Below are 23253 nucleotides of genomic sequence, written 5' to 3' on the forward strand. Positions count from 1 at the left end.
AAGTTACTGGACACCACTGATGGCCAATGGACAGTCAGGAAAAGTACATGAGTACATATGAAAGTACATGACTCGTAACCCGTCAACACAAGAGCATATAGTAATTAGTGCTGTATACCGCACTCCATTTTCTGGTTTTCCTGTGTATAGTACAGGGGCACCAGATTACTCAGAACTGTCCCTCGGTCTTCATTTATCTGGCACCATGAAAGTGGACACCATTTTTTTTGGTGCACCTTGTTCATGCTGCCAGTAACTCTTTAAGTGCACATTTTCTCACAAGGTGCACCTAGATACCACTCATTAGATACCACTGCATGTGGCCTCACCACTTCAGTCCTCTTTTCTCTCCCTTTTACACCCAGTAGCCCCAATCATGATGATTTTATTGATCCCGTTTTCTTTCTCTCTTTTCCTCCCTTCTCTTCATCTTCCCTCCCCTACTCTAACTGCCGGCAGCTCGTCTGATTCCTCATTGTCCAATCCCTCCATTTTTGCTCCTCACTCTGGTGCTCCATAGATCAAATTAGTCTTTTCCTTTTTATTTGTGATAACTTTATGTCATCCTATCTTATGTTTTTTTTTACATAATTAAACCCTTTGCATAGCACTGCCGTTTTGTTCCCATTTCCCTCTCTTGTTTTTTTTTTACAATCCTTTTTTTTGTATGTTAGGAGAATTAATAGACAGATGTAGATTAAAGGACATCTACCACCAGGATAAAGGATTGTATACTGAGATTCTAGTGTGTGCTCCCTCTGGCAGGATCTGCTCTTCTTTTATCTTCTTATGCTTGTTTTTAAGAAAAAAGGCTTTAAAAATTATGGAAATGAGCCTGAGGGGCTCCAGGCTCCATTAACACCTATGGAGCCTGGAGTCCCTCAGGTTCATTTGCATCATTTTTAAAACATTTTCAGGTGAAAACCACGGAATAAGAAGCTAAAAGAAGAGCAGATCCTGCCAGAGGGGGCACAGACCAGTATATCAGTTTGCTTGGTTTACAATCCTGGTGGTAGACTTTTTTTTAAGTTATAATAGACATGATCATACTGGAGTACATCTGTATAGATTCCTATTAATGATGTCTTTTGACCACCTTAACCACCTCGAAATCCATTCAGGTGTATATATTTATAGATGTCCCGTGATTTTGGCGTAGTTGGAATGACCTTGCCAACTGAGGGGAATTGCTCAACTCGCCTCATGGCAGATGTGGTCCTGATAGCAATCTAAGTATTATTTCAAGCATCTCCAATACTGTTAAAACTAGTCAAGGCTGTCATCTGAACATTGACAAATCAACAAAAGTCTCTTCACTTTCAATTATATCCCAGATGTATTATAACTTGAATAGATTATTATAGAAATATATTTGAAAAGAATAGGAAGAGGGAGGGCAGTAAAAAGACAGAAATTGGGGCATATTTACTTACCCGTCCATGCATGTTTCCCGAGATGCGTTCCCCAACGAGAATGCACAGAATCACTAAGATCGTGCGCCCGATATCCTGCATGTGTCGCTGCCCCGCTCAGGTCCCCTGAGTTCACCATCTTCTTCCTGGTGCATGTAAGTGATTGGCTTGCGACACAATTTTGAAGTTAAATCCCGCTGTTTGTCCGAATCCGTTGGATCGTACGACAGCCCGCCCACCGATTTGTGTCTCATGAAAGCCGGCGCCAAAATCCGATCGTATGCAACACAATCCCCTTCTAAATCCCTGTCCCGGTGGCGTAATCCCCGGCAAGTCAAAAAATGCGATGGAAATGCCGCCACAGAACCCTTAGTAAATAAGACCCATTATACATCTAAGTTTACTAAAAAATGTTTCACTAGATGCTACGAACTTAGTTCTGCTCTCTGTTTCTCACCCTTCTCCACTCAATAGACATAATTTAAAAGTGATGTGATGCATAAACTACAGATATGAAAAAGAAAAGAAATACAATTTTTTTTTTTTTTTGTCAATAGCTGGATCTGAAATCTCAACGACTGATGGGTCTGGAGACATTCAAACTACACCAACCTTTGAAACTGAAATATTCAGCACACCTGAAGGATCCGGAGACACTGAATCAGCTCCAACTGCGAGAACAGAAATCTCAACACCTGAGGGGTCTGGAGACAGTGTAACCACTCCAATCCCTACAGCTGGAATATTCACCACAGCTGAAGGATCCGGAGACACTGAAACAAATCCAACTGCTGGACCTGAGATCTCAACGCCAGAGGGGTCTGGAGACATTCAAACTACACCAACCATTGAAACTGAAATATTCAGCACACCTGAAGGATCCGGAGACACTGAATCAGCTCCAACTGCGAGAACAGAAATCTCAACACCTGAGGGGTCTGGAGACAGTGTAACCACTCCAATCCCTACAGCTGGAATATTCACCACAGCTGAAGGATCCGGAGACACTGAAACAAATCCAACTGCTGGACCTGAGATCTCAACGCCAGAGGGGTCTGGAGACGCTCAAAATACACCAACCTCTTCAACATGGATATTCTCCACAGCTGAAGGATCTGGAGACACTGGAGTAACTCCAACTACTACAACGGATATCTCAACACCTGAGGGGTCTGGTCAAAGTACCACAACCTCTACAACTGGACTATTAACCACAGCTGAAGGATCTGGAGACACTGGGATAACTCCAACTGCTGGACCTGAAATCTCAACACCGGAGGGGTCTGGAGACTATGAAACTACACTAGCCTCTACATCTGAACCATTCATCACACCTGATGGATCTGGAGATAGTGAAACATCTCCAACTGCAGGATCTGATATCTCAACACCGGAGGGGTCTGGAGACATTCTAACTACACTAGCCAATACATCTGAACCATTCATCACACCTGATGGATCTGGAGACAGTGAAACATCTCCAACTGCAGGATCTGATATCTCAACACCTGAGGGATCTGGAGACATTGTAACTACACTAGCCTCTACATCTGAACCATTCATCACACCTGATGGATCTGGAGATAGTGAAACATCTCCAACTGCAGGATCTGATATCTCAACACCGGAGGGGTCTGGAGACATTATAACTACACTAGCCTCTACATCTGAACCATTCATCACACCTGATGGATCTGGAGACAGTGAAACATCTCCAACTGCAGGATCTGATATCTCAACACCGGAGGGGTCTGGAGACATTATAACTACACTAGCCTCAACATCTGAACCATTCAACACACCTGATGGATCTGGAGACAGTGAAACATCTCCAACTGCAGGATCTGATATCTCAACACCGGAGGGGTCTGGAGACATTCTAACTACACTAGCCTCAACATCTGAACCATTCATCACACCTGATGGATCTGGAGACAGTGAAACATCTCCAACTGCTGGACCTGAAATCTCAACACCTGAGGGATCTGGAGACATTCTAACTACACTAGCCTCTACATCTGAACCATTCATCACACCTGATGGATCTGGAGACAGTGAAACATCTCCAACTGCAGGTTCTGATATCTCAACACCTGAGGGGTCTGGAGACATTCTAACTACACTAGCCTCTACATCTGAACCATTCATCACACCTGATGGATCTGGAGACAGTGAAACATCACCAACTGCAGGATCTGATATCTCAACACCGGAGGGGTCTGGAGACATTCTAACTACACTAGCCTCTACATCTGAACCATTCATCACACCTGATGGATCTGGAGACAGTGAAACATCTCCAACTGCAGGATCTGATATCTCAACACCGGAGGGGTCTGGAGACATTCTAACTACACTAGCCTCTACATCTGAACCATTCATCACACCTGATGGATCGGGAGACACTGAGATAACTCCAACTGCTGGACCTGAAATCTCAACACCGGAGGGGTCTGGAGACATTCTAACTACACTAGCCTCTACATCTGAACCATTCATCACACCTGATGGATCTGGAGACAGTGAAACATCTCCAACTGCAGGATCTGATATCTCAACACCAGAGGGGTCTGGAGACATTGTAACTACACTAGCCTCTACATCTGAACCATTCATCACACCTGATGGATCTGGAGACAGTGAAACATCTCCAACTGCAGGATCTGAAATCTCAACACCTGATGGATCTGGAGACAGTCAAAGTACCACAACCTCCACACCTGGAATATTAACCACACCTGATGGATCTGGAGACACTGAAACATCTCCAACTGCAGGATCTGAAATCTCAACACCGGAGGGGTCTGGAGACATTCTAACTACACTAGCCTCTACATCTGAACCATTCATCACACCTGATGGATCTGGAGATAGTGAAACATCTCCGACTTCTGGATCTGAAATCTCAACACCTGAGGGATCTGGAGACATTCAAACAACATTATCCTCTACAACAGGAATATTCCCCACAACTGAAGAATCCGGAGACACTGAAACATCTGCAACTGCTGGACCTCAGATAACGACTGAGGGATCTGGAGAAATTGAACCTACACCAACAGTTACAACTAAAACATTAACCACAGCGGAAGGATCTGGAGACACTGAAACAACTCCTACTGCTAGACCTGAGATCACAACAGCTGAGGGATCTGGAGACATTCATACTACACAAACCACTACAACTGGTGTATTTACTACAAATGAAGCATCTGGAGACACTGATACATCTGCAACTACTGGACCTGAGATGACAACATCTGAGGGGTCTGGAGACATTCAACCTACACCTACATGGACAACTGAAACATTAACCACAGTGGAAGGATCTGGAGACACTAAAACAACTCCTACTGCTAGACCTGAAATTTTAACACCTGAGGGGTCTGGAGACATTGTAACTACATTATCCTCTACAACAGGAATACTTACCACAACTGAAGGATCTGGAGACACTGAAACACCTGCAACTTCTGGACCTGAGATAACTACTGAGGGCTCTGGAGACATTGAAACTACAACAACAGTTACAACTGAAACATTCACCACAGTGGAAGTATCTGGAGGCACTGAAACAACTGTCTCTGCTGGACCTGAAATCTCAACACCCGAGGGATCTGGAGACATTCAATCTACACCAACAGTTACAACTGAAACATTTACCACAGTGGAAGGATCTGGAGACATTGAAACAACTGTCTCTGCTGGACCTGAAATCTCAACACCCGAGGGATCTGGAGACACTGATACAGTACCAACTGCTAGACCTGAGATCACAACACCTGAGGGGTCTGGAGAAATTCAAACTACAGCAATCCCTACATCTGGTATATTTACTACAACTGAAACATTAACCACAGCGGAAGGTTCTGGAGACACGGAAACAGCTCCTACTGCTAGACCTGAGATCACAACACCTGAAGGGTCTGGAGACATTCAAACTACACAAACCCCTATAACTGGTATATTCACTACAAATGAAGCATCCGGAGACACTGGTACATCTGCAACTACTGGACCTGAGATGACAACATCTGAGGGATCTGGAGACATTCAATCTACACCAACAGTTACAACTGAAACATTTACCACAGTGGAAGGATCTGGAGACATTGAAACAACTGTCTCTGCTGGACCTGAAATCTCAACACCTGAGGGCTCTGGAGATGTGCAAAGTACAATAGCCTCTCCAACAGGAATACTCACCACAACTGAAAGATCTGGCGGCACTGAAACACATGCAACTTCTGGACCTCAGATAACTACTGAGGGGTCTGGAGACATTGAAACTACACCAACAGTTACAACTGAAACATTCACCACAGTGGAAGTATCTGGAGACACTGAAACAACTGTTGGACCTGAAATCTCAACACCTGAGGGGTCTGGAGAAATTCAAACTACACCAACCCATACATCTGGTATATTTTCTACAACTGAAGAATCTGGAGATATTGATACATCTGCAACTGCTGGAGCTGAGTTCACAACACCTGAGGGGTCTGGAGACATTCAAACAACATTAGCTTCTGCATCTGGATCATTCACCACATCTGAAGGATCCGGAGACACTGAAACAACTTCAACACCTGGACCTGAAATCTCAACACCTGAGGGGTCTGGAGACTTTCAAACTACACTATCCTCTACATCTGGACCACTCACCACAACTGAAGTATCTGGAGACATTGAAACAACTGCAACTTTTAGACCTGAGATAACGACTGAGGGCTCTGGAGACATTCAACCTACACCAACAGTTACAACTGGTATATTCACCACAATTGAAGGATCCAGATACACTGAAACAACTTCAACTGCTGGACTTGAGATCACAACACCGGAGGGTTCAGGAGACATTCAACCCACAACAGCCTTTATATCTGGATCACTCACCACATCTGAAGGATCCGGAGACATTGAAACAACTCCAACTGCTGGACCTGAGATAACAACGACTGATGGGTCTGGAGACATTCAACGTACACCAACAGTTACGACTGAAACATTCACCACAGTGGAAGGATCTGGAGAAGCTGAAACAACTGTCACTGCTGGACCTGAAATCTCAACACCTGAGGGGTCTGAAGACATTCAAACTACATTGACTTCTACAACTGGTATATTCACCACATCTGATGGATACAGATACACTGAAACAAATCCAACTGCTGGTCCTGAAATCTCAACACCTGAAGGATCTGGAGACATTCAGTCTACAGCAACCTCTACAACTGAATCATTCACCACACCTGAAGAGTCCAGAGAAACTGAAACAGCTCCAACCGCGGGATTAGATATCTCAACACCTGAGGGTTCTGGAGACATTCAAACTACACCATCTGATAGACCTGAAATATTTACCACAGTGCAAGCATCTGGAGAGACAACAAGTGTCACTGCAGGACATGAAATCTCAACACCTGAGGGGTCTGGAGACATTCAAACTACACCTGGATCATCCACCACAACTGAAGGGTCTAGGAAAACTGAAACAACTCCAGCTGCTGAACCTCAGTTCTCAACCCCTGAGGGGTCCGGAGACATTCAAACAAAATTGACAAGTAAAACTGAAGTATTCACCACTACTCCAACCACTACAACTAGAATATTCACTACACCTGAAGGATCCGGAGACACTGATACAACTTTAACTCCTGTACCTGAAATCTCAACACCTGAAGGGCCAGGAGACAGTCAATCTACAATAACTTCTACAACTGAAACATTCACCACATCTGAAAGATCTTCAGGCACTGAAACATCTTTAACATCTGTATCTGAAATTACAACCCCTGAGGATTCTGGAGGGATTCAAACAACACCAACCTCTACAACAGAGACATTTACAACAACTGAAGGATCTGGAGACCCTGAAATCACTCTTCCTGCTGGACCTGAAATGTCAACGCCTGAAATACTCACTACATCTGAAGACTCGGGAGACATAGAAACAAATCCAACTGTTGTACCTGAAACAACAAGGGAAAAGTTGGAAAGCAGTGCAACACCACCAATATTTTTAACAGAAACTTTCATAACCTCTGAAGGTTCTGAGGACAGCAAAACAACTCCACCGGCTAAACCTGTAATAACGACACCTGATGAGCCTGGAGACATCATAACAACTGGAACCTCTGCATCTGAAATATTAACAACACCTGAAGGGTCTGGAGACATGGAAACAACTACAAATATTGCAGTATCAGCTCCAGCAACAGCCTCAGACACAACTTTAATTAATAAAAGAACAACACAAACCACAACTATAGAAACGACTGTCGAAACATTATTCTCTACTGAGTTTCCAACTCAAACCATATCTTCCCTATATACCACAATACAATCCAACAGACCTTCAGAAATATCCCATACTACAGGAATATTGTCTTCTACATCTGCTGAACCTTCTTTAGACCTAACAAGTTTTGAAACACCAAAACTAACTCAAACCACTACTAAAATGACGTCAGAAACATTGCCCTCTACTGTTACCAACATACAGTCTGAAACAACGTCAGAGGTGAATACAACTAAAATAATTTCAACAACTGCAATAGAATTGGAAACAGTGGAAGCTACATCAGCACATGAGACAACTTTAAGAACATCTTCTGTCTCTACAAGCAAAGTGACTCCTCCAACAGATTCCACATCAGAACCGGCATCTGCTCTTGTAACTCTATCAACACCTCCGAAAACAAGCTTTGGTACTAGCACAAATACTGCACACACACTGTCAGAATCTGTGCCAACTACTGTACCATCTACAGAACCATCATCTATGGCACAATCAGTTCCTACATCACAACCACCAACTACAGCACAGCCAATATCTACACTCGAACCAGGATCTACAGAACAACCACCATCTACAGAACAACCATCGTCTACAGAACAACCTCCATCTACAGCACAACCTCTATCTACAGCAAAACCAGCATCTACAGTACAACCAGCATCTACAGAACAACCTCCATCTACAGCACAACCAGCATCTACAGCAAAACCAGCATCTACAGTACAACCAACATCTACAGAACAACCTCCATCTACAGCACAACCTCTATCTACAGCAAAACCAGCATCTACAGTACAACCAACATTTACAGTACAACCTCTATCTACAGAACAACCAGAACTTCCAACACAACCTCCATCTACAGAACAACCAGAACTTCCAACACAACCTCCATCTACAGTACAACCAGCATCTACAGAACAACCAGCACCTCCAACACAACCGCCAGGTAAGTGTAATCCTTAGAGTCTTCTGCATAAGATTTTGGCCTGCACATGATCCCTATATGTTGGCTCGATCTCACAGACTGCATACATTGTACTGAGGGGGAGTCCTTGCATTTTACCAAAATACGATGCAAGGACTTCCTGTCTGCTGGCAGAACTGCAAAAATGAGTCCAGCAGAGAGGAAGTGTTGGCATCATATTTTGGTATAATGCAAGGATAACCCTGCTGTACAAGGTTTACAGTTAGTGGGATTGGGTCAATATACGGGCCTGTTTCCATGGGCTGTACATGATTGGATACAGGAGGCTTTTCACTGTAGGTAATTTTGAAAAGACATTTTTGACATTTAGTGCCTGAAAATTTGCCTTAAATTTGATCCTTAATTATTGTAACTGTATTTAAACCCTTCCTGTAATACAATATGGCAGTACTGCACCCCATGGGAAGCTCTTATGTGAGTTCAGGATCCATAGGAACATATCAGAACAAATCGACCCCTGGCGAGTTATAACATTTATAATATTGAACTGAAGCTGATAACCCCAAAACAGTTTAAAAACCCAAAGTTAAAGGGTTACAGGGTGAGATGAGATACACCTCCTTAGGATGAGGAAAGGGGGGGACAATTCCCCCAAGGGGCTACGTGTGAACTCTACGAAAACACCTTTGCTGTATTAGAAAAAAAAACTATAAAAATTCTGGTCAATTGGGTTAAGACAGTTTTTGTTGCACCTTTGCCCCAATCTATGCCACACCAATGTAACGTGAGTTGAAATCACTTGCTTTGAATCTAAGTCTGGACTGGGGCATCTGTAATGGCATTCGAGCCATTTTCTTTACAAAAAAATAGTATTGAGGCATTTTGTAACCTCATGCGCCTCATTGTAGCAGGCGAAAGCAAAGCAAGCGAAAAATACATTGATAGGACTTACGTGTATTGGTATATAAAAATCTAATCACTCTATTACCATTACCCCGGTTGGGTGTCTCTTCCCCTTTGTGACACATCCGGTATCGGTGTGGATGTGAACCATCGTCACTGCCGGTTCTAGAAAAAGTGTTCATAGGATATGTTTATTTTGGGGCCCAAGTCACGTTCAGTAATTAGTGCCCGCTTCGGCTAGTGCTAATTTCCAGGCAGTAGTATTGCCAACGATAGATGGATACCACCCACCTTTCTACATGTATCTACAAAAGGTCATCCAGGACCTGTGGGTGAACTTTGCAAGGCAGGTGAAAAAGATAAAAGTCTGCTAATGGCCCAAAGAGGTGAAAAAAAAAATCAACAACATAAAAAAAAAGAATGCATATGGTGCATGTGTCTTAAACTGCCTGAGTCCTATTGACAGAATTTTTATAGGTTTATGGTGGGGCCAAGCGGACACTAGATAGATAATGTGTTCTCTGTTTTTGTAGCTTTTCCACCCCACAAACCACTTTGAGACCTGATGGGAATACAAATGAAATCTCTGCCAAGTCGGACCTGGTCTAAACAGGTCCGAATAACGGAGCTTATGTCGGAACCTCTAAGTAGATCTGTCGCGACGTGCGCCGGCAGGGGGGATAATAAGATTAAGGCATTTCTATTAGATTTCCCTACTATGGTAATGGACTAAGATGCCACTGACATATTTTACTGTCTGCATAGAACTAAAAAACTTATTAGATGTTCCCCAAAAATTTGGTTATTTAAAAATGGAACTTGTCCACAAAAGACAATTACTCAACTCTCAGTCAGTGTTAAAAAAATTGCTGAGGTCCTGAAATCACAAGATAACCTTCACCCTTACGAGGGATAAGAGACTGTCCCTATAGAGTGGTATTGGCCACCCTTAAGGTGATCTGCTCTTTATGGGTCACCAGCCATTTTGATTCCTATTTCCTTCTTACATGTTTCACTTACTGTAGCCTTTCATTTCCCATAATGCTGCTGGTGTTGCAGAGAAAAATGGAAGGTTTTCTTCGCACTGCACTTCCTCTGAAATAATTTCAATGGGAAGTAAATCAGAGATCATTGATGTCTCTCCTTTATGGGGTTAAGTTTATCTTGATGTATTTGTGGTGTTACCGTTTCATGATCATCTCTAATATCTCACCCAGCAACCACCAACAAAGAAGAAACATCTTCTCCTGGACCAATCGTCACTACAGAAAACGGAATCGAGACCACTGGGTCACCTATACCATCGACCACCACTACTACTACTACTACAACAAGGACCACTATCCCCACCACTACTCCTACTACAGGATCGGATACAAGTAACTGAACTTTAGAATTCTTATCTGTGATTTCATAACAATCTTTCTCCGCTCCACTTTTGGGCAGTAGATTCTGTACTTGATCCACCGCTCCATACAGCCATGGGGCAGTCACACCTTTTCTTCCTAACTGAAACAACCAACTGGCTGGTAGCCAAGGTCATTGCCAACTAAGACTCCTAGAGAAGAATAGGTATCAATGGGCGCCAATCAGTTACAAAACATATGTCCTTGTAGGTGAAGCTTTGATGTGAATGCAGAGAACGTTTCATCTCTCCTCTTGTCGAAATGGCCAAAAGAAGGCGCATTAGACCTCAACCTCACTGATTTGCATATTATTAAAATGAAGACTGCTTAAAGCTTTGATCCCAAATTTTCTTAAAACAGTCCTGCTTATGGAGCTCTACCTCTGGGAGGCCATATGTTTAGGTTATGTGTCCCTTGGAGTGGATAGGTTTCCTATTAAGGGGTCTTCCAAGAACCCCAAAAATCCAAAGGTGGGAAATCAAGTCTAGAGAGGGCCACACATCTTTAAAGGCAGCCCACAGTCTCTAGTGTTTCTGGTCCCATCTATTCTGACCCTTCGGGAAAATTATTGGCCATAGTGGTCACTTGCAGAACCTGACATCTACGTTTCTGATCTGATGGGATGAGGAACATATCAGAGACAAAGACTGACAACTGCAACCGGGGAAGACCCCCGAGAAATGAGGATGGGTTACTTTCCTATTTTTATGTAAAATTCTTAAAAAACTCAGTTGACTCTATCAGTATAAGAAATCATACAGAAATTTTCATTTTAATACCAGAAAAGGCAATTCCATCACAACACAATTACAAATTATATAAATGTCTTAACCTGAACATAACAAGACAAACTAATACTGGTCACATGTTTACTGCGCAGACAAGTAACCCCCAGCGTTTTCTTGTAATTTTCAGGTACATTGCAGGACACATCAAATGGGGACATCAGGAACTGAAATCTGTCCCAAAAATGCACCTCCTTTAAAAGTAAAAGTTTGGCGCTAAAACACATAGGGGCAGATTTATCAAGCTGTCTGAATATTCCTAGTTGCCCATGGCAACCAATCACAGCTCCCCTTCAAAATATTCATGAGCACTGGTAAAATGAAAGCTGGGTTGTAATTAGTTGCCATGGGCAACTAGGAATATTCTGACTTTCAGACAGCTTGATAAATCTGCCCCATAGGGTCACATTTATCAAACACAGTGCAGTCTGTACTATGTGCAGTTTGCCTGGGTAGTGTGCAGGGGGGCCATATTCTAATCTAGTCTACTCCACACCCCAGTAGCCTCTGCAGGTAATTTACATATTGCTAAAATAAAGTTTTTAACAAGTTAGGTTAACTTCCAGGATTATTAAATTACAGATTAGGGCAGAGGCAGGAGGAGGAATCTACCATCAAATCTAATTCTCACAGTAGATTCCTCATGGTAGGTTTCCTTTAATGTTATATTTCCATAGAGAAAGTGCCTCTTGCTCCATTTGTACAGGATCATTAACCAAATTTGAGTTTAACCAAAGTTAAATAGTAACTGCAAAAGTTTTTTTATTTTTCACAAATCAATAGCTCTTGGGATGTAAAACATCTTTGCTTATTATCTTTATTAACTATATGCAGTAGTTTCTTTGCTATAGCCCTCACATTACCTCATTGCTGTAATGGCTGCCTCCTCTCCATGTGCTAATAAGCCTTATGAATCCATACTATGTTCACACTTTGTTTCTGTCGGTTTCCTTGGAGGAGGAGAGGAGCTGCTGGCCCCTGCTCACAGGAGGAGAGGTCATGTTACAGTGTATGAAGCAGAGTTGGAAGTCTTCAGAATAGTAAATGCAGATGTCTCCTGCACAGAATAGTGAGGTACAAGATCTCCCCTGTTCCTTATTAGTCCCTCCATCCCAGTCTGTGATTCTACAGAAGTTTTTCTCTCTGTCTCTGATCTTCTCGCTGCTCCCTTTCTCCACGTTGCCATCAGCAGTATCAGCTATGTCCAAATAAGCTATTAACCCTTAGTGCTCACACAGCACAGGCTGTAGACTTCATGTATGTTTGTATATATTCATCCTGTATATGCACTGTGCAGTGTTCAATGGATTTACTTGAGGGAGACTAAATAAATGTAATGCTAAATTACTTTGAGAGAGAACACAAGGCATCGTGGGATCTGTGGGCAAGTTAACTGGCTTTAGCCTGAGGGCATAGACAGACAGATATTAGTCTCCGCCCACTTGACCTCTGGTGAGAAAGCTTTTCGTCAAACACTTTCAGAACAGAATTAGCCAGAACTTCAAAAGAAAAGGACGAGCAGCGCAAAGTAGGCATCAAAGGAGGAATCACACATAATAGTTTGGTAAAATCACTATAACTATACAGTTACTCTTTAAGGTTGGACACCTTTGTAATTGATTTACCTTCAACCTCCTTAAGTTTACTAAGCAATAAGGGTTCTAAATACAGAGGTTTATGTATAGTGTAGTGTTGCTTTCCTGTGTTATTTACCTGCCCACCGTCTAATACTGACACGACTGTTACTGTCCCAGTCTATACAGTAAAGCCTACCAGTGCGTTATAGAAAGCCGGTAATGTCAGGCTGCTTTGATTGGTCTTGTGGCAATAGACTTTTGTACCCTTAGTTATGTCATTATACATATGACTGATTATACATTGATTCTAATCTTTGTTCCCGTCAGATCCTTGCCAGAATGGAGCAACATATGACGGCATTAAATGTATTTGTACATCCATGTTCTATGGGCAATTTTGTGAAATCGCTTTAGACAGATTTATACCCGGTAAGAGACTTAATGACTTAAAGAACAACTGTAAATTATAAAAACTTTTGTCTAACTCTACACTATGCTAAAATAAGTAATCCTCTAACTTCCTCTCATTAGCTAATTGCAGCTGTTTGCGATGGGTAGTCCGGCTCTTTGTAGTGAGCTGGATCATTAGGCGCCACTTACTATAAAGAGCCGGTTCTTCTGGCTCCTGAACGGCTCCCTATGTATTTACATGAGCAATCGGTTTCGGGCAGTCAGACACCCATCTCCAACATTAACCCAAAATGTTTGGGAATTCTTTTCTGGACACTGGAGATGAGTGGAGGATGGATCTTGTTGGGAGGAGCACTAGGAAAGTTGTGTGCTCCCGCGCTCCTTCTAGAATATCAGTTCTGATTATTGCCAACAGCAAAAAACTCCAGGACTTTAAGTGACTGATCACATACTTCAGGTCATCCAATTAAAAACATTCTGCAGTCTGAAGCTACAGGATGGGTCTCTGCATACTGCCCTGGGAATGGTATGTAGCAGAGCTGCTTGTGTTTGACAGTTTGAAGGCAGCATAATTGTGTATGTGTGAATGTCTGCACCAGTAAAGACAGATCTCTCCAGAGTTCTCCAACAAATCTAATGAATGGCAGATCCTGAAAACACTGCCCGGTATATATACTGTGAGAAGGAAAGGGGTGGTCTGCAGATAGGGGACAGCTTCCATAGAGTGTAACAGTAGAATAATAAAAATTTCAAAAATCTGTGATAAAATAAACAGTCTTTTACAGAGGGGTCCTCTCAGGGAGGAGGTCCTCTGGAGAGGTTTCACTGTATAGTGGTAAAGTGTTTGGTAAGGTTGTGGATAGAGTATATATGTCCCCTGGTATTCTCAGCCAGGGAAGATAACAGTAATGCAGAGGGACTACATGATGTTTTAGTAGAACATAGTCTACTGCGGCTCTTTGTTTAGGGTCACAAGTTGCGTTTTGGTTGCATTTTGAAACGCATTACATCAGCTGTGGGGAGTTGACATTAGTGTGCATGTGTTAACGATGTGTTAACATAATTTTAGCACATGTGTTTTGTTAACAGTTTTGTTAACATGTGCATTTGCATTGTGTTTTGTAAATGCAAATGTTAACATTAATGTAATTAGGCAAATCACCTCCCCACAGCTGTTGTAATGCGTTTTAAAATGCAGCCAAAATGCAACTTGTGACCACACCCTTAAATTTAAGAGCTGGATTTCTTGGACTGGAGGCCAGGCTGGTAGTAGGAGTCCGGGGGAATTGAAGCCTGGAATCAGGCCACCTGCTTGAGACCTGTGGAAAGTACAGACATTGGTGCTCATTTACTAAGGGCTCCGCAGCCGCACTTTCGCTGGGTCTCCTGACTTTTTCCGTTTTGCGCTGAATTCCGACGGGTATTTGGGAGGCTTGCGTGGAGTGGCATGCGAGCGGCGGCACAGCATCACGGCTCTATAACTAGCTGTACCAAGTAGGTGAGCTGACTGTCCCTGCATGTCTGGGAGCAATGTGCTGCAGTACAGGCGCTGCACATCGCTCCCAGTTTCAGAGAAACACAGTCAGCTAAGTGTCCGGAAGCAACAGCGTTCCGCCGGCAGCATTCCACCCACATACATTTTTACTGATATTGGTCATCTGCTGGGGGCCCACACTGGTAACAGGATGGCAGGGGTGGAGAAAGTGGTGGCTCTCCCGGCGGATCTACAGCGGTGGGTTAGAAATGGTCATTGTTGCCCCCATCGTTTGAGCTCTTGCTGCCATGTTTTCATGTTTTTTATTCCTATGTAGGTGTTTTATAGCTTAGTTGAACATGTTTTAATATATCTTTTTCTTTGTGGTTTACTGGATTACCGTATGATAATTTCTTACTAGGATGCAGAGATCCAGTCATATGTGCCGTCAGTTCTTTGTCTTCCTTGCGTTGCTCTGCACCAGATTTCTGTACAAGCAGTAATGCTGAAGAAAGGCTTGTACTGGAAATTCTGTGTCCTGATTGGCTAAGCTGTTTGTGCCCGTTCATGTGAAAGCCCTCAGTGCTCCGGCCTCTCTGCCCTTACCTCATGTCACCACCAGTAAGTGGCACCCACTTCAGGAGAAGCTGGGAGGATTTTACAGAAAGAGCTGATAGACACATTAGGCTAGATCTCAGGCTAGGAAGAAGCCAAACGCATGATGTAGGTGTCATTGGAATTGTTGTCAAAGGCTCTCACCAGCTGTGCTAAAACAATTTTTTTTGTGAAATAACTTCGTATTTATTCTTTAAAGAAAATGGACCATCAAAATATCATAGTAAACCAGGAACAATTAGGCCCCCTTCAAATGGATGCATGGTGGCCATTTCTCCGGCTGCACAGGAATGGCCCCAATGCACGTCTATGGCACCAGTTGACTATGTGGGGAACACGCCCTGTCTCATCGCACCGTGACTAATCCACATGGTTTTCATTGGAGATGTGAGGAGTGCTCACCCCTCCCCTCCTTTCTCCTGCACATTTGCCTGCAAGGGACCTTACTTACCTCATCCAGGCACTGTGACTGCGGTAATCTACTTAAGTTATCTATGGTTACCCACATTCAAAAATCAACTTTTGAAATTGTGCTAAGGAGCCAAAAGAGTTCTGAGAGGGCGTTACTAATACACTTTATGATGTAGATTCACAAGATGCTACACTGTTTTACCTTCCTCCTGCTGTGTGTGCAATGTATACAGTGTAGATCTGGATGTGTGTAGTGTATAGTTGGGTGTGTGTAGAGTAGTGCTGTGTGTGTAGTGTATATAATGTGGGCATGTAATTGAGGATAAATGGTAACATGTGAATGTAGTAGATGTCCACCATTCATGGGGCATGTACCAACTGTATGGTCACTTATCAATGTGTATAAAGCCACTTTTATTCTCTTAGAGAAGGTTTTGGGAATAATATGGAATAATGATCTCTGAGGCTTTCACTGACTTCTATCTTATGACATATATCTCCCACATCTTCATCTTCTTATCTCCAGCTGAGGTCGTGGACACATCTGTGAATGTGGAGATGAGAATCCTAAAAGAGTTTGATGAAAATCTGAAGGACCCGGAATCAGTAGAATATCAAGAATTTGAGAAGGAGTTTAATGAGACTGTAAGAGAGAAGAAAGACTAAACCTGAGATCCCGCGTCACCTCCATCCCAGCAGAAGATATAAACTCTGCTCTTTGTCTCCGCAGATGAGACGCGTCTATTCAGGACTGGAAGGGTTCAAAGACGTAGAGATTGTGCGGATCAGGTAAGTTTCTACCATCACAATCCATCATGATAAACCAGGGACATTACTCATAGATCCAGACACCGGGACTGTGGTATCTCCTTATATTTGTTGGACATGAAGGACCATCTAATGATCATTTATGTATTACTCTGTTAGACCCGGGAGCATCATCGTGGACCATAATGTGATTGTGGAAGTGAAAGTCCAGGACATTATAACAGAAGAGTACAAGGAAATCCAGAATCTGGTCATCAAGGAACTGGAGATGTCAGAAATAACGAACTGCCAGGAAGATAGTGAGTGCATCAATGTGTTTATATTCCATGAATTAATAACTATCTGAAAAGGTTTTCTTCTTCGGGTGCATGGACATTTAGTTTTTTATGTCCTAACCCTGAGTGGATCAAAATTATTATTCTTATTATTTGTTCTCACACTTTATGATCCACATTAGTTTTTTCCCTCATAAAATAAAAACCTGAACGGGTTGGCGCAGCCTCATAGTAGTAAAAACGGATAATGGGCCATGTCTGATGATCCGATCGATCACCGCGCCCGACATCCAGCTGTGATTTACATAGTTTTAAGGAGGCTATCTTTCTTTTTTTTTAAGAATGTTAGATATCTGGTTTAATTCCACAGTTCATAGTATTCCTGCCATAATCTTCTCTTTGGGGCTCATTTACTAAGGGTCCGAATTGCGCACTTTTGTCGGGTTTCCCAACGATTTCCGAATTCACCTGAATTGCCCCTGGATTTTGGCGCACGAGATCGGATTTTGGCGCATTGGCGCCGGCTTTCGTGCGACAGAAATTGGGGGGCGTGGCCGTCGGACAACCCGACGGATTAGGAAAAACCACGGAATTTAAAAAATAATTTGTGTCGCAAGATCAGCACTTACATGCACCAAGCAGAAGAAGGTGAACTCCGGCCGACCTCGGCGCAACAGCGACACCTACTGGATATCAAGCACACGGACCTTAGTGAATCCCTGCAGAATCCAAATCCCCGTCGGAGAATGGGCCACTGGATCGCGACTGGACCGGGTAAGTAAATTAGCCCCAATATGTTAGACCTGTGAATTGCTGGCTGAGGCAAATGACCTTTTTTTTTTTTCTTACAGCCACCACTAGGGTGAGCACCACTACTGAGTTAGTAGAAAATACTACAAACTGCAAACCCCTTGCACATGTGCTTACCTGGGCATAGCAAAGTAGGGAATGGGAGAGCTCCTTACCCCTTCCTTCTCCATAGGAAACACCATTATACTCTGGCAAAATATAGGACATGCCCCTAATCTAATGCCCCTATCCAAATAGATGACCGCATTGCCCATTGAAGTGAGTGTGGCCATGTGCTACCCAGTATAGCGAACAGGTGTATAAAAATGTAAAGGTCCTATATTCCATCCTTAGGCCTTATGCACACAAACGTAGGCTTGCCATACAACCTGGTGCAGGAGGGAGGTGGGGTCAACGCTCCTCACTCATACCTTCTCCATTGAAAAATATAGGACATGTCCTGTGCAGCCACCTGGCTCAGTCACCTTGCGGTGAGACAGCGTCCGCCCTGAGACCGGGACCCATAGACATCTATGTTCAGCTGCATGAGGCCTTAGGCAGCTGCGGTCAGAATGTTATTTTGTCAAAAACTGGCAATTATTGGTTTTAGAGTAATAAATAATAGATTAAAAAGCTCTCATAGTGGAATATATTCACATTCCGAAAAATAAATCTTACATAAAACTCTACTTGCCGGTAGCCACCCTGTTCACTCGGTTCAGTTCAATCCTCTAGAACAGTGATGGCGAACATTCTAGAGTTATATTATTATTTATCACCATGTGCCATCACGGCAATTTCAGCAGGTTCTTATCGTTCCCTGCTCTGTTGTAGCTTTGAATCGTATCAGCATCCTGAGGATTCACATACAGTAGAAAGAAGGAAAAATTAATGGTCCAGAACTATCCACGCCTTCCTACTCCTCCTGTACCCCCAGGCAGCGCTGTCACTTTAAAAAGGCACTGAGCATAGCAAGTCCTGGACTATCCGGGTGATGGCCTGGGTGCCCATAGAGAAGGCTCCGAATGCTACCCCTGGCACCTATGCCACAGGTTTGCCACCATTACTCTAGAATCTCCCCCTAATGTTAATTGCAGACCGCCAAAATATCATGTGACTCATGGACTGACTGGTCCGTGGGCACCGAGGCCATTGCCCCTGCACAGTGTTTGCCAGCCTGGACTGAATGCATCCTCCTGCAGTACCAGGCAGAACAATTCTTGGGTTGCCTTGGACTGCAGAGGGAGCGAGGAGGTATGGACAGAGCTCGGAGCTCTAGCTTTAGGCCCAGCAATTCTTTTTTTGTTCAGGGGACCAAGAATAATGCAAATTTATCCTTCTTTCAACTGTATTGGTGTCCTCAGGACGCCAATACAATTAAAAGCTGTGACAGAGGAGGGAGCAATAACTGGCGTGTTGGCACATTGGAATAAATAAGTGGGTTTTGGTTGTAGTTTTGGGTTCCCCATCGCTGCTCTAGGGCTATGTGAAGGATAGCAGTGGTTTGTAGTGCTGACACCAATGAACATGTGAAACCACTGATGCCACGTGCCTATCCTGGCAGTGTAACACCACCCCTTACTACTCTCTAAATATCTCCACAGGTTCTGTCAAAGATTTCTGTGTGGATAAAGAATCTATAAACGTCTCAGATGTGGTGGCGCCAGATATCGGTAAGAATAAAACCCCCTCAAATTTTGATTCTTTCCCACATTTTGCTGGATGTAAACTTCTCATCTTTGCCTTGTTACTTGTCTCGACAGAGGAAATTTGCGACTCTGCAGTCAATGAAACTTTAAGAGAGTTTTACACATCATTAGTCACCGATGATGGTCTGTCCTGTATTTCTCACTGTGACCCCTCATCCACCCAAAATGTAAACTGTAATGGAGGCCGATGTGTTATCAGAAACGAAGATGGACCGGAGTGCTTGTAAGTGTGCGGCTGACACCATAAAGTTGTATAGGATTGAAATGTCAATTTATTACTTACATAATAAGAAGCAGATCCATTGGTCAAAGTGGTCCTTGTAAATATGCTACTTTAGTTTTATATAGACTTGAGGAGTTTGACTTAAAGAGGACCTGTCACCCAAATCTTACTCCTAGTGCTTGAACAAACGCCGCAGTGTAAGAGTGATAGCGTTACCGGAAACCTCTGGTAACGCTATCTAACACTGCGGAGCGGTACAGTGTAATTGTCGGATCGCTCTCAGAGCTGTCCGACGTATTCATGAGGGGGCTGGGTTAGGGGCGGTGATTGGCTGTAACAGTCATGTGCCTCCCGTTTCATGTGACCATAGTTGGTGTACATTGCCTGTAGGCAAGTAAATTTTGATGGAACAAAGGGAAAACCACTGTTTGACATAGAAATAAGTGTATTTTATCTCAACTGGTGATATGCCGGAGGTGCGATCACACTTTCTGCTTGTGCTGCTTTTTGAAATGCAATGGGCACATGATCGCATCTGAATTAAAAATTTCGGAATTTAGAATTAAAAAATAGCCACTGGATAGGGAGGAGCTGGGGGTCCTTGCTGAGAGCTGTAGTCTCTCCCTGCTCTTAAGCTGGCACCTCTCACCCTGATGTTAGCTCCTGCCTTAACAAGGGCAGTACCTAGGGTCTATCCCCTTGGATGGCTACACCGACTCTCCTGCACCCAATACCTACGCATTTCATCAAAGATAGACTCCTCAGGGGATTTTTTTAGGGTATATGCACTTAAGATCAGAGATGGGGGGGGGGGGTTGTTAAACCAATCCTGGTCAATGGTGCCCACCATGGTTGCTTCCATTTGTAGCAAAGTAATAGATGTCTTGGCTCTAGTGTAGACCTAAAATAACAAGGTTTTATCCCTATATAGCTATCAGGTCATTTTCTTCCATGGTTTACACCATCATTGCAGAAATGTGAAAAGTATTTTTATATAGCTTTAGGCTGCTAGCTGACATCACGGTGTGTGTCACGGTAGCGCGCAGGAAGATGGAGCTGGAGCATTGCTCGAGAAAGAAGATCGAAAAGGAGAGTACAGTGTTTGATTTTCAGTTTTCAGTTTTTGATTTTTACAGTTTTTGATTTATCTTATTGTTTTTTTATATACTCGGACTGAATGGCTATATACTGGGGGTAGGGGCTCCTGGCTATATACTGGGGTTACGGAGCTGCTACCTATATACTGGGGGGTAGGAGCTGCTTGCTTTATTAATAGGGGGCAGGGGCTGTCAGGCTAAATACTAGAAAGGAAGCTGGCTATCTACTGGGGCATTGGTTGGCTGTCTGTATACTAGGGGGCATGGTAGGCTGGCTATATACTGGTGGGAGGGGCTATATACTGGGGGGAGGGGGCTGGCTGGCCATATACTGGGGGCATGGGCTGTCTAGCTATATACTGAGTGGAGGCTGTGACCAATGCATTTCCCACCCTTGGCTTATACTCGAGTCAATAAGTTTTCCCATTATTCTATATATTTTTTTTTGTGTTAAAATTAGGAGCCTCAGCTTATGTATATATACGGTAATTGACAGTAGAAATGTCAGAAGGAAACATAATAGTGATATTGTAATGAGTTTTTTTTTTACCCGCCTTCTTTCAGGACTATATTAGGGCCTTAGGACCAGGACTGCTTTTTTTAGATTTGCCCTGTGTCATTATTAGAGGTTATAACTTTGTGACCCTTTGACATATCGAGGGGATTTGAAGATTGTACTTCAAAGTAGTAGATGATATCTTTTGTTTATTGTTGGCAAAAAATGTTCTAAATGTTCTTCTTTTCTGATAACTGGTCATATATTAATAACTTCATAACTAGCATTTCCGGAATGTCTGCTTTATATCGGATTGGGCTTTTTATGCCTCCTCTCTCTTTTCTAGGTTGTTAGGAATTCAGAATTTTGGGTGCAATTTTTCTTATTTTTATTAAAAGACACCAAAGCCCATATTTAGAGGCACCTGCTCCTCTTTAAGTGACTTTGAATGGCATAAATTATAGTAAAGCCCTCTAAATGATGCCATTTTAGAAACTACACCCCTCAATGCATGAAAAATTAACTTTACGATGCTTGTTATCCCTTTAGGTGTTTGACGGGGGTTAAAACAAAATGGAGGTGGAATTTACTAACTGTAATTTTTGGGGACAATACCTTAATTTTGGCCAAAAAAATAAACAGTTGCCAAGTAATAAATGACTAAAAACTCCACAAAGTTTGATTACACCTTAGTATGCCGATACCCCATATGTGTTTTTTTTTGTTTTTTTTGTTATTACAGCGATGGCTGCCGGCAAAGCTGCCGGCAGCCTAAAAAGGATAGCGGCGCATGGGCACCACCATCTTACCTGGAATCGCCGCTCCCCGTGACGTCATCGGGGGGCGGCGATCCATCTCCATGGTAGCCTCGGGTCTTCCGAATATCCCAATATACTGCCATACTGTAGTATGGTAGTATATGATAGGATCAATCAGACAACCTAGGGTTAAAGTACCCTAGGGAGTCTGAAAAATAGTAAAAAAAAAAATTAAAATAAAAAAACCTAACATTTCAAATCACCCCCCTTTCCCTAGAACTGACATAAATATAAATAAACAGTAAAAATCATAAACACATTAGGTATTGACGCGTCCGAAAATGCCCGATCTATCAAAATATGATAACGGTTTTTCAATGCGTTTAACCCCGTAACGGAAAATAGCGCCCAAAGTCGAAAAATGCCAATTTTTTGGCATTTTGAAAAATATTAAAAAATCTATAAAAAGTGATAAAAAGGTCATACAGTCCAAAAAATGATATAATTGAAAATTTTAGCAAATTTTGCAAAAAATGACACCACCCACAGCTCCGTACACCAAAGTATAAAAAAGTTATTAGCGCCAGAAGTTGGCAAAATCAAAAAAATTATTTTTGTACAGGAGGTTTTAATTTTTGTAAATGTATGAAAACATTATAAAACCTATACAAATTTGGTATCCCCTTAATCGTACCGACCCAAAGAATAAAGTAGACATGTCATTTGGGGCGCTCAGTGAAAGACGTAATATCCAAGCCCACAAGAAAATGGCGCAAATGCGTTTTTTCACCATTTTCACTGCATTTGGAATTTTTTTCCCGTTTCCGAGTACATGGCATGGAATATTTAATACCATCACTATGAAGTGCAATTTGTTACGCAGAAAACAAGCCGTCACACAGCTCTTTACGTGTA

At 42.8% G+C, this 23253-nt stretch overlaps 1 protein-coding gene across 1 annotated transcript in view; it reads left to right on the forward strand.

Moving 5' to 3' along the window:
- Positions 1–23253, forward strand: part of LOC140128569 (uncharacterized) — a 46871-nt gene that overhangs the window by 18475 nt on the left and 5143 nt on the right. Inside the window, exons 13-20 of the mRNA XM_072150267.1 lie at positions 1970–8662; positions 10762–10923; positions 13640–13741; positions 16750–16868; positions 16954–17012; positions 17151–17290; positions 19660–19728; positions 19819–19987. Of these exons, the coding sequence (XP_072006368.1) occupies positions 1970–8662; positions 10762–10923; positions 13640–13741; positions 16750–16868; positions 16954–17012; positions 17151–17290; positions 19660–19728; positions 19819–19987 (7513 nt within the window). The remainder of the gene's footprint in view (positions 1–1969; positions 8663–10761; positions 10924–13639; positions 13742–16749; positions 16869–16953; positions 17013–17150; positions 17291–19659; positions 19729–19818; positions 19988–23253) is intronic.

Source organism: Engystomops pustulosus, chromosome 4 (assembly GCF_040894005.1).
Source record: "Engystomops pustulosus chromosome 4, aEngPut4.maternal, whole genome shotgun sequence".
In the NCBI taxonomy this organism is placed as follows: domain Eukaryota; kingdom Metazoa; phylum Chordata; class Amphibia; order Anura; family Leptodactylidae; genus Engystomops; species Engystomops pustulosus.